This window comes from Erithacus rubecula, assembly GCF_903797595.1.
Source record: "Erithacus rubecula genome assembly, chromosome: 2".
NCBI lineage: Eukaryota > Metazoa > Chordata > Aves > Passeriformes > Muscicapidae > Erithacus > Erithacus rubecula.
In genome coordinates this window covers 104862183-104874255 of record NC_136685.1, presented here as the reverse complement: position 1 = coordinate 104874255, position 12073 = coordinate 104862183, and the positions used below count along the sequence as shown (strand labels likewise).

Genomic DNA, 12073 nt, shown 5'->3' with positions numbered 1-12073 from the left:
AAGTTGATGTGTTGTGCTCTTCAAGCTTGATTTGAAATTGATCGAGCCACCCTTTTTATATTCCCTTCCCCAGTTAGTTCCCAAAACCATGGAGTACAAAACCAATGCCTTAGAATATGTCCATAGCACCCCTTGAAGAATTCCCCTCTGCAGCTGCAGACATCAGTGTTTGGATGTCCTTTTCCTAGCAGTGACTGAACATGTTTCCTGTACTTTCACAGGTGGTGAAATTAATCTGTCATTAAACCACCCAAATCCAGTTTCTGCTTTTATTCACTGTTGTCTCTCTCTCCTCAGCCAGCAAAACATATTTGTGGCTCTTACTCATACTCCTTGAAGATTTTACTTCTTTTTTTTTTTTTTTTTTTTTTTTCCTCCTTCAGCAGTCATGTTGTCTTCTTAACCAGGAACCTGTTTCTAGCTGGTTTTTTTTCTAATAGATACTTATTTTAAAAGTTAAAATGTACTTAGAGGAAATCCTTCTCTCTGGAGCAAATTGAAATTTACTAAGCTTTAAAAAGGAATCTTAATTTGTTTTTTTATTATACATTACTTTTTCTCTATTATATTTGCCATCTGAGGCAGTGGCATCTGCCATATGATTTTGCCCTGATTTTTAGCTGATTTTGTGGATTTTCAGAATCAAGTCCCTTGGCTTTGTGGTAAGCTGGCTCTGATTCCCATCGAGCTGAGGTTCACCAGGAACCTCCATCAAGATCTACAGGAAATAATTCATCTGTGCTTGCTAATTAGGCACCAATTTGTAGGTGTCAAGTGTCCACATATATTTCTGCTTCTGACTTGTATGAACTAAGGTACAGTGCAGGTTTTGTGAGGTGTGACAGTAGCAGGACAATTCATAATTAGCCATCAATAATTAAGTAGATGTGCCATTAAGAGCCTGTTCTGAGCTCACAGGCTGATTTGCAGGAGCTGAGTATTTGCTACAGCCCAAGAAGGAAACAATTTCCACTCTCGTTGCATCATCATGGAAATGGTTTATTTTTCTTTCCTATGCTGTAAATGAGTTTCCTAGAATTAAATACTTAAAGATAATGGGAGCAGTGAGTGTTTACAGTAATTAAAATCAGGTAAATTGAAACCTTTAGCATTAAGCATCCCACATGACTTTGTAATTTGAAAAAATGACACCAGAATGTGTCTCTCAGACAGGTAAGAGAGAATAAAATATTGCTGGCATGGCACACAGGCTCTTTTCTTGATTTATTTTTTCTTTTTTAAAAATTTTTCTCCGCCGATGAGTGTGTCTGAAATGTTGCAATAATAAGCAGCTCGTTAGTAAGATGTTTTCAGTTCTGGCTTTCTGGGTTTCATCTGTTCTGTTTGTGTGGGGTGGGGAGTTGGTGCATTCAGCATTTCAGACCGTCTGGATGTACACATTTCCACCAGCTGAAAACCAAAACAACACATTAAAATGCAAGTGATTGTCCTGCAGCCCTCGTGGAGCACTCCAGGGCAGCCTGGTGGGATTCTCACAGTACCTCTCATTCAGCTCATTTCAAGCACTTCAGATTTTTACAAATGCCAGAGAAATGAAGAGCTGATTGTACCTCAACCTCTGAAATAACCCTATTAAAATAACTCTACCCAGCAATTCCAACTGGGAAGAACAATGCATGTGAGATTTATAGATAAGTGAAAATTAAGTTGCTGTTTCAGCTATTCCTGCCCTTAGGTGCTGTGCAAGTTGCTGTAGAAATCATTTCATTTAAAGACTTTTTATAGGTTTTTCAATAGTCTCATACCGACCAAAGAAAATGAGTTCATAAAAGTGACATGAAAATGAGTTTATTTTCGCCACTGTCTTTCATCTCTTCCTTTGAAATTGAATTGAAGAAAAACTTATGGAATTTTGAGGAAGGAAAGGCAGGGAAGGGAAGTGTGTATGTTTAAAGGTCATCTTTAAAATAATGAGCCATCTGCAGTTGATAGAAATTGGTAAAAAATGTTGGTGAGTTTTAGAAAACACCTAGAGGAAAGTTGTGAATGGTTGTAGCTGTTTGGTATTTCACCTTTTTAGAGTTGTAATATAAATGAAGATTTACACTGTGAGATGTAAAGTTTTTTTCATGTTAATCACAACCACATGCAAAAGCACTGAAAAACACCACATTTGGTCTGATTTTACTTAGATGGTTTATACTGTCACTTGTTTTTGTGTTAGAACACACAGTCTTGCAAACAATTTAAAACTCAAATACCATGAACCTAGAAAAAACACATCTTGAGAAATATGAACATTAGGATGGAAAACTAAAAAAAAACAAAACAAAAAAACAAAAAACCCAGACTGAATATTTGCTTAATGTTCTGTAACGAGAGCATGAGAGACCCAGGGAAGCTGGATTTGGATCACTTGAACTGTGAGAAAGGTCAGAAAAAGAGGAATGAGGTGGTCCTGGTTTTGTCCCTGGGCTTTTCCTCAGCTTGTGCAATTAATTCTCTTTGTGTTTCAGATACATCCTGATTCACTGTGTATGGCATAGATATCATTTGTGTATCTCTCTCTCTTTCCCCCAGAAATCAGCTTGATTTTGTACTCTAAGTAGTATCTTCACCAAAACTAGCACTGACCAACCATCAGAGAATTTGTTGTGTTGTCCCCAGTGAACTTTTGCAGCACATCTGGTACAGAAATCACAATGTCATTGAAAAATTATAGGTTAAAAGAGACCTGTCAGCCTGACTGTCCAGCACATCAGCTGCTCTCTCCAGCTTAGTGTGGCCTGTGAACTTCCAAAGGATGAATTCTGTCCTCCTGATGTGGTGGCTGACATAGGACTGAATGATTTTTTGAGGGGAGGATGTCCCTAAGTGTTACAAAAATACCGATTTATCACATTTTGTGTTTTTAAATAACCTGTGTCTTGTAACGTGGGTATTGTAGAAAATCAGCATGAATTTATCCTGCATTTTCAGAGCTCACAGTTAGAATTAGATTTTGGAATGCCTATTGACAGTTCTCTCTTTTCCAAAGTTCATTTGTACAGGCAGAGATTGGCCTCCCTCATTCCTTTGCCAAAGGAAAATGTGTTAAGCTGGCACGTGCTCTCTCTCAAAAGTTGTACATCACAGAAAAAGAAGTATCTTCACTCTTCTTCATAACCTGGTCCTTGTAAACTTGCTGTATTGATGTTCTTACTTCAGGCATGGGATTGGATTCAGCTATTTTAGGAAAAACAACCATTGTTCTGGATGAGGTGTTTCATAGAGAAGGTTAATCAGCATTGACTGTTTGAGGTGTGATTTATGGCATCCTGTCCTCCCTGATAATATCCGTGGGAAGAACAGCCCTGGAGTTTTAGTTGCATCTGAGGTATTTGGGATTGCTGCACTTACCAGATCTGTAGGAGTCAGTGGATGCCTTGGATCTCTTTCCCTAGGGGCTAACTGAAGCATTTCTGACTCCTTTTACCTCATGCTGTGTTATATGTCAGAAATATTCCACTGTATTATCTGAGCAGATGGTCAAACTGAAACCAGTTATATGACTGAGATTATTTTTTAAAGAAACTTCCTCTTGTTTTGTGCACACTGAGTTGGTTTGCACAGACATGATATCTAGATGACTTGGGTGTTTAAACAAGATCCTGGCTCTGTTTATCACCATAGGTAGCTATGGTGATATCAGGCCAAATTTGGAATCCATTGTGAAACCTCAGAAAGAAGGATAAATTTATTTGCAAATATTTTGGTTATATCTTGATATGATATTCTTTTGTGAAATACATGAAGACATTATTGGTATTAAAACCATACTGCAGCGTTTCTTAGGCTAAATAGATTTATGGTTCAATGACAATGATTTTGGTAAGAATAACTTGATACAAATAAATTCATTTAGCTATCAAACTTCCTATGTATCCTGTGTAATGAAAGAGTTTGTAGAACACTTGAGTATCTGTGATGTAGTAAATGGAGTCTGTTCATTTCATGTGACTGTCATTAAGACAGACAAACTCCTGTCACTGAGTTTTGCAGATGTGATTCCCGTGTATGGACATTCTCCCTAATCAGTCAGAAGGATTGCTGAAAGATAAACTAGAGAGTTTTGACTTTTGTCTCAAGAAAGGAGGGAGAGAAGAAAGATTTCTTTGAAGGATGAGTCTGTTGATGCACTTGATGGGAAGTTCTCAGTGATGTGTGACACAAAGGGTATTTGAACCAGCTGTGAAATCTGTGTGGGGATTGTTAGCAGTGCATTTCAGCCAGTTAAAAAGGACATTTTGTTTCTGAGGGTCAGGCTGGTGCAGACACAAAGATGAGAAGCAACTCTTGGGCATCATCATGGACCCCAAAACTCTGACACACAGGTGGTACAAAATAATTTTGAGAGCCTTAGAAAGCAATTCCTACCTTTAGTTGGTGCTCAGTGCTGGGCAGCTTGCACTGAGGAGTTTGGTTGGGTCACTGCAGCAGAGCTGGGGCTTGGGAACTCAGCTGAAGTCCTTAGCTAGCCACAGGGGTAAATGGTCTGATTTTAGGCATCATTTATTATTTCCTGTTTTACTTCCCCTACACTAGCAACTTACCTGGTGCTTAAAGTGTTAAGAGCTGGTATTTTGATATCTGGGTCAAATATAGGAGATATCCATGCTGACTGTTATATGCATTTATATACATTTTTGTTGATAAACACTAAGGAATTCTTGAAGACAAGACATTGTTCTATTTGTAGAAAATCTGTGGGTGTTCTGCCTTCAATGGAGTCACAATATAAAGTTCTAATTTAGCAAAGTTCTTTGTTTAATTTAAGACTCAAACTCGAGTGTTTCCTGAAAACACTTTTCATGTGTAGCTAGCTAATTTTACTTCTTTCCTCCCATATATATTCCCTCTTCTGGGATACACAAGGAGTTAGAAAAATACAAATGCACGTTTGAATGCTTGGAAATTGATGAGCGGAAAACTCAGAGGAAAGACTGTGCCATTTTTGTTTCAAATCTCTCCTGAAGTTATCAGGACATAAATACCATAATTTGGAATCATGATGGTTACAGGTGGTGATACAGACTATGACAGTTCTGAGCTTCCCTATGGCTCTGTAAAATAGTTTTGAGAGTTGTTGCTCTGTAAATTAATGTCTTCACCCAGAATTCCCAATATACAGTTGCGCACCTGTTCCAGCAACCCAAGAAGTTCTGATTTTCTTGATAATCACCCATCACATTATTTGGCCATCACATTATCTGTAACTATCAAACCCCAGTAAAATATTTAGCATTGCACAGATTCCTTTAGATACAGATTTCTTTAGATTCCTTTCCTGCTTAAAGGGACCAGAATCTGCTCTCTGAGATGGTGCTGCTGCTTTGGGAAGCATCAGGAAGCAAAGGGGGCTGACCTGCTGCTCCCTGGTGTGTTGAAATCAGTGTTTGAGTGCCACAAAACCTCATGGCAGCCTTTTATAACTCTGTATGAAAAAAAAAACATTTCCACACACAGATGGTGTGTTGCAGGTTTTCAGAAGAAAAAGAAGTTTGAAGAGCTGGTGATACTAATAAAAGATGCTGAGGCATTTGCTGTGCTGTGCAGAGCACACACTAATTGGGATTTCAGGGTTAAGACCTACATTTTAAAAACACAAATCACAGTGGAAAGCAGGGATTGTAATGTGACTGAGGTGCCTCTCTAAGTTTGTTATTCTTGTGATTTCCAGTGAAAAGGAAATACAGCAGGAGAAAGTTTGGGAAATCTGATTGAAATCTATTTTTATCCATCTGTCTACAGGACCCTGGTTTCTAACAAAAAGTCATTATTTTGCATTTACTCATGAAAATGGTAGGAATTCCATAAGCTTTTTTTTTGTGTATGTGTTTCTGGTTAACTTTTTTCACTATTCTCTCTTTATTTCCCATTGATTTAAGGTATATTTTCTTTGATAAGTTTCCCAAGGCAGCACAACCAAATTTTTTTCCAATGAACAGGTAATCCTCTGACCAACCTAAGCCTCAATTTGACATGACTAATTTGATATTTGATAGATTCTAAAGCTCTTTGTGCTGCCAACACCGTCCTCATCACCTCCTCCATATTTACCTGCTCACAAATTCCATCTCCCTCTGGGAATTCAAGCACTGTCACATCCAAACACTCTTTCCTGGCCTATTTCTGAGGCAGTCTTCAAGCACCTCCAGTCCTTGAGCTGAAGCTCCTACCAGACTCCAGTGGAAGGGGAAAACCAAGCTGTTTTTTTTATTGGGCCTTTTGACTGGGAGAAGCAAAAGGAAACATCAGAGACTTAAAATAATGAGCCTGAAAGGGACCTTGGATGAGTCCCATGGCTGCTACTTATTGGCCATCCTGTGGGTGTGTTCCAAAAGTTGCTGTAATCAATATTAAATAGGTATAATTCTCCTGAATGTCCATCAGAGAGCTCAATATGTTGGTATTTAGGCCTCAGTCTAGCAAAAGACTGGTTTTATCCCAAAAACCAGTCTGTCCACTTGTGTATGAAGCACAGCCCCAGCCAGCAGCAGGCTTTTCAGTGTCATTGCCTAAAATGGAATTACCAAAATCAAAACAATCCAATTTACATAAAAGATGCTAAATTTGGTCTTGCTGCTTGGTTTGGTTTTTTCCCCTATGTGCTTTCCTGCCATCTCCACAGGAAAACCTGCTGACATTTTCAAAAGGGCTTTGATTCATAGAGCACTGATAGTCTTCAAGATGTTGATAAAGGATATTTTGCTCATCTCCTAGCACTTTTTGCAGCAAAGGGTTGGTAACAAGGGAGCAGAGCTGTTCTTTGAGGAAGTGGTGGTCCATTTTGGTATCTGAGAACTTCAGATCCAAGCACTAATTATGACCTGGATCATCAGCTAAGGCAATATTATCACTGACAAGTGCATCTGTCACCCCTAAAGGGCAAGTACACCCATGGCAGGGATCAAAAAGGGTATGAATCATGTTTATTCTCTTACACTTTAAAATATAAAATTTAAATATAGATATTACAAACCAGCTATTAAAATATGTATTTTGAGTCTGTGGAGCCTCCAGCAGGTTTTTGTGAAGACATAATTTGTATCAAAACCATACTGCAGTGTTTCTTAGGCTAAATAGATTTCTGGTTTAATGCCAACTGGGACATCTCCTTTATTAATAGCTGCTGGATGGTGACTGGACAATGCACTGCTGGAATGGACTGTGTGCTTCAAACTTTGCTAGACAAGCCTTAAACAGACCAGAGAAATTCAACATTTTAGCCATTCAAGCACAGCAACCCAAAGATGATGGGCTGCCTAATTGCTTGCCTGTAAAACCTGGCAAAAAGATCTTTGATTTGGAAAACTAAATTCACGCACACATTGCATGATTTGCCACTTATTTGCACTTCTAAAAACTGAGCCAGTGCCAGATAACTTCTCTTTTGATGAATTTGCTTGGGAAAAGCATCTCCTTTCAAATATATTCTTTTTTTATTCTGTGGTGCGTGGCTAATGCATATCTCAGTCTAACTGGGGTGTGATTCATCACTGAGACATCCCTTGGCCGAGTGTAAATACGAAAGTAAAAGGTTATCTTCACTCTTCTTTTGTTGCTACGATTGCAGTTCATCATCCAGAGTGAAGCTGTGAGCAGGGAGAGGGAGAGAGGAATGACAATGATGAGGAAGGGAGTGAAAGCAGATAGAAAACCAGTTCTGTCTGAGCCCACGAAGAATGATGCTGTTCCCAGACAGGCCCTTGAGCTGAGGCATTTATCTGTCTGATTTGGGGCTTGAAACAGTAGAGGGTAAAAAGGAGATGGATTCTCATCTCCCAGAGATATAAAACAAAGCCTTGAAACAGCCAGCCTGTAAATAAAAGAGAAAGGAACCCATCTAGTAATACACCATGACTGACTTAGCAACTGCAGGGCATTTCTCTAGCTCTTCTCCCTGATCTAAATGATACCATTTCTTTGTCTTTTTTCTTTGAATTCTCATCTCTGAAACACAACTACTAGTTTTGTATCCCTCTCCTGTTTTTCTCTCCTGTGAAAGGCTGTGATTAACTTGTTTACCCACGAAACCATCTTTGTCTCGGAGCACAATGATATTCACAATTTACAGAGCCCTTAAATAGGATTATTCTGTCTGTTCTCTTGTAACACTTGGCATCATACCCAGTATTTAAAGAGATTCAGCATTTATGATAGACAGCATTGTACTTTCTTTGCAGTTTCTACCTCATTCTCTAAAAATGTTTTCCTAAATCTGGTGAAGTGTTTGGTGAACACACACACAGCTCCATTGCCTCCAAGAAGATGTGATACCAATCAGCAGATCCCTTTAGATTGATGTCTTGTTGGTACAGGATTTCCTGCAAGATCCATGAAAAATGGCCCTTTTTTATCATCTTAATCTTGTCATATTAAATTTAATTGGTATCAGTTGATGGAAATTTAGATACTTATTTTAAAAGTTATTAAATATTAAGAATACCACAAACTGAACATAGGCAGACAGTGCAGGGAGAAGGTTCATGGGAGAGTGAAATTTGAAGTGCAGTGCATTTATTGTGTTGGTTTTGAAATAACTTGATCTCTACACAGCATCTGTCATCCCACAAGAATTCTATTTGCTAGCCATTTTTTAGTTTTTGTGAGAGACTGAACAATCTTGCCTTTTAGGAAACCTGAGCTTTCACATTATAACAGCCCTTTCCAAAGGACTGAATCCAATAATGTAGGGCAGCTTTTCATCTGTCTTTATAAAATTCACCATGAGGCCAAGGACCTGTTTTCTCAGTTTCAAACGCACTGAGTGCATTTCTTGGAAATGGTGCAGCCTAATAGAAATGAGGAAAGTCACCAAATAACCTGAGGTTTTTACTCACACACTTAGCTTGCCAATGAAGCTGAGGTTCAGGCTAATAATAGCTGATAAAAATCATTGAATGTACTTTTCCTTCACAGAAGTGCTAGGTAGTCACTCCTCTGCTGAGGCTGAACAAGGTGCCCACAGGAGGGGTTGAGTCACCTCCCTGGAGGGGTTTAACAGATGTGTGGATGTGGCATTTGGGGACATGGGCTAGTGGTGGCTTTGGCAGTGCAGGGGGAACAGTTGGACTTGATGCTCTTAAAGATCTTTTTCAACCTAAATGAGTCTATACAGCCGATTCTGTATTGGATACAAACTGGAGGGGGGGAAAGGCTAAAGGCTAAATCTAATTGGAATAATTTAAATAATACATGAGCTGTTGAGCATGAAGAAGAAAGAGGAAGTCAGCATTAAATCCCATTATTCTTTCCATAGAGTTTAAGAAAGTTAATTCCAGAAGTGTTCTTAATTCCTTGGGAAAAGCTAAGTTCTCATTTTCAGTTTTATCTGAAATCCATTAAAATCACAGGAGATCTCTCTGCTGAGGACAGTAGCCTTTGGACAGATTGTGTTGTTCTGACATGCAACACAGTTTGTGTTTGCTTAGCTTCTGTGGCAAAATAACTGAAAATAGGAATGAGCAGCCATCAGCTGGACAGCTCTGAGTCTGTACAGCACCAATATAGAGCTTAAAGGCTTTGAAGGATTTACAGCAGTGATTTCCTTTTTATTCTGGGTTAATAACTTTAAGTATTTTAATGACTCATTTACCAGATCAAACCTAGTGCCAACATGTTTAAAATGTTCAAAATAGCACAAATTTTCAAAATGGAAGCACTTGCAATTTTTGTACCTGTTTCAGTGCAATATATTTGCCAAAGGTTTTGAATTTTTTCATCATTATTTCCCCTGCAGGATCCAAAGCTGCGCGAGCTGCTGGATGCTGGGAACGCGGGAGGTCGGCTGGAAAATCGGATGATAACTGTTGTGTACGGCCCAGACCTGGTCAATATATCCTACTTGAACCTGGTGGCATTCCAAGATGATATAGCAAAGGTAACGCACCTGAGAGATGAAGTTCTGTCATATCAAATTCAGGTTTTGAAAGCAGTGTTTTGAGATATGGATAAATGAGCTAAAAGTGGGAATTGCTATGAAATGCGGCACAGCTCTCCACTCAGTTCCTAAGAAGAAATGTGCAATCTTGTTTTGTTTTGTTTTTCAAGGAGTTTATTCAGCAAGATTTATGCCCCTGGTAAGTGTGCTCATGTTCAGAACGTTGCTTGTAAAGCCCAAATAATCACAGTGAAAAGAGTGCTCCAGACAAATTTAAACTCAGGAATGAGATGTTACACTGTGGCTCCCCAAACACGCATCAATATTTTAGTAGTAGCATCACTTTTTGCCTGCTGAGAGCCCTTGATAAGGCTTGTAGTCAACATCATTGCTTTAAATTTTTTTTTTTTCCATGCAGGTCCATCAGTTTACTCTGTCCAACCCACAACATAAAACTACACTGATATTAGTACACCTGGGTTTGGGTTTTTTTCCTTCTCCTTCCAATTTCTCTACAATTCAATTCTGTTTAATGAACTGGGAACTTTTGCTTTATCTATTTCAAACAGACATTCCAAAGCGTCTCCTCTTTCCACTTCCACTCATTCGGGTACACTCTGATCCCAGACTCCAGACATCCATGCACAGAACCCTTTTCACAGAGCATTTTTACATCCTGGAGTTCACTAGATTATGCTAAAAAGAGGTTCTCTGCTGCCTGCTGTGATTTAACAACAGCAAGGAGTTATTTTGTCACCTCACAGGCAACAAGGATTATTAGACCAGGTGCAAAATGGTCATAGGATGAAAGCCTTCAGCAAGGAGGGGACATTTTTGCTTTCCAGATTACTATTTCTGCTCATCTTCTTTAGCCAGTTGGCAAAAATGTTTTCCAACTTTTCTTTGGCATAGAAGAATAGGAACAGAAAGAGTTTGTGGTGGTTCATGAACAGCTGAGAGAGTTCTCAGACTTGAAAATGCAGAGCTCTACAAGGTGAGAAATCTTAACACTGCAGAAATGAAAGCAATTGAAAAAACTCTTCAGGAAAAAAAAAGGAGCATTGTTTATGAAGGAAAATGAAAAGGTATGCTAAAGCTTTACCAGCAGAAATTGCTGTCCCTTATCAAGGAGCAGGGAAAATCACCCAAATCAGAGGCTTATGTCCTTCTTTTTCACTTACCTGTCTAGCCAGCAGTCAGTGAGCCATAATCTATTTGCTAAACAGCACAGAAATGGGTATTTTAGGGCTATTTTCTGTTTGATAATGGAACCTTAAAGTACAGTGGATAAAATCGTGTTTTGTAAAAGCTTGCCTGCTCTAAATCTTGAGTAACTCCTACCATCTGAGTAACTGAGAATCTGTTTTCCTTTTTATTTGTAAATCCAATAAAACAAATCAATTAATATTTCATCAGTTGGGCACTATGGCCTGGGGATGCAATTTTTAAGGCATTGCAGATTAACTGTGGTGCTTTGAGGTCATGTTAAATATCCTGATTGTTTGAATCAAAACAGTTTTGATCACTGTTGAACACATCTAAAAATTCCTTTCTTTTTAACCTGTTTACCAACTTTATATGAACCAGAACACAGATTTTGGTCTTTATTGTCTCTGGGCTCCATGCTCAGAGAAGTTGTAATAAATAAGCACATCTAGCACAAATCATGTCTTGAGGGAGCTCTGGTGAGGAATATCAATAAAAGATGTTTTCAGTGCCACACTTGCAAATTTTGACCCTTCTGATGTTCCAGGGAGAATAAGTGCCAATAAAAACCTCTCCCACCTTTCCTTTTCAGTGCATTTTTGGTTAACTCTTCATACCTTGTTTTTCAAGTTGTGTGGCAAGTGTTGACCAGACCTCCTATAAGGAGAAAGACAAAGTAAAAACAAAGTAAAGACAAAAAGTAAAGACAAAGTAAACTGTGATGGTCTTAATGAGGCAGTTAAAATTATTCCATTATAGGATTTTCTCCCTTTGCATAGGGCTACAAACTCTGCTTGTCACATCCACTGGGCAAGTTATGGGAAAATTAGGAAAATGCAAGTCTTGGTTATTCAGCTTGCCTCAGGTGCACTAAACAGAAATGTCAGTGTGCTGGTTCATGTTCCTTCTTCCAGGAGAGAGTAAATGATGTTTAAAGCACATCAGTGGTGAGGGCACCTGGTTTGTTCAAAGAATGCAGCTGGA

The 12073-nt window shown here is 38.8% G+C and overlaps 1 protein-coding gene across 4 annotated transcripts in view; it reads left to right on the top strand.

Moving 5' to 3' along the window:
* PLCB1 (phospholipase C beta 1) overlaps positions 1-12073 on the top strand; it is a 363698-nt gene that overhangs the window by 219241 nt on the left and 132384 nt on the right. For all 4 annotated transcript variants that reach the window (XM_079298548.1, XM_079298545.1, XM_079298546.1 and 1 more), the window contains exon 4: positions 9743-9883. In XM_079298548.1, coding sequence (XP_079154674.1) covers positions 9803-9883 — 81 coding nt within the window. In that variant the 5' untranslated portion in view covers positions 9743-9802. The remainder of the gene's footprint in view (positions 1-9742; positions 9884-12073) is intronic.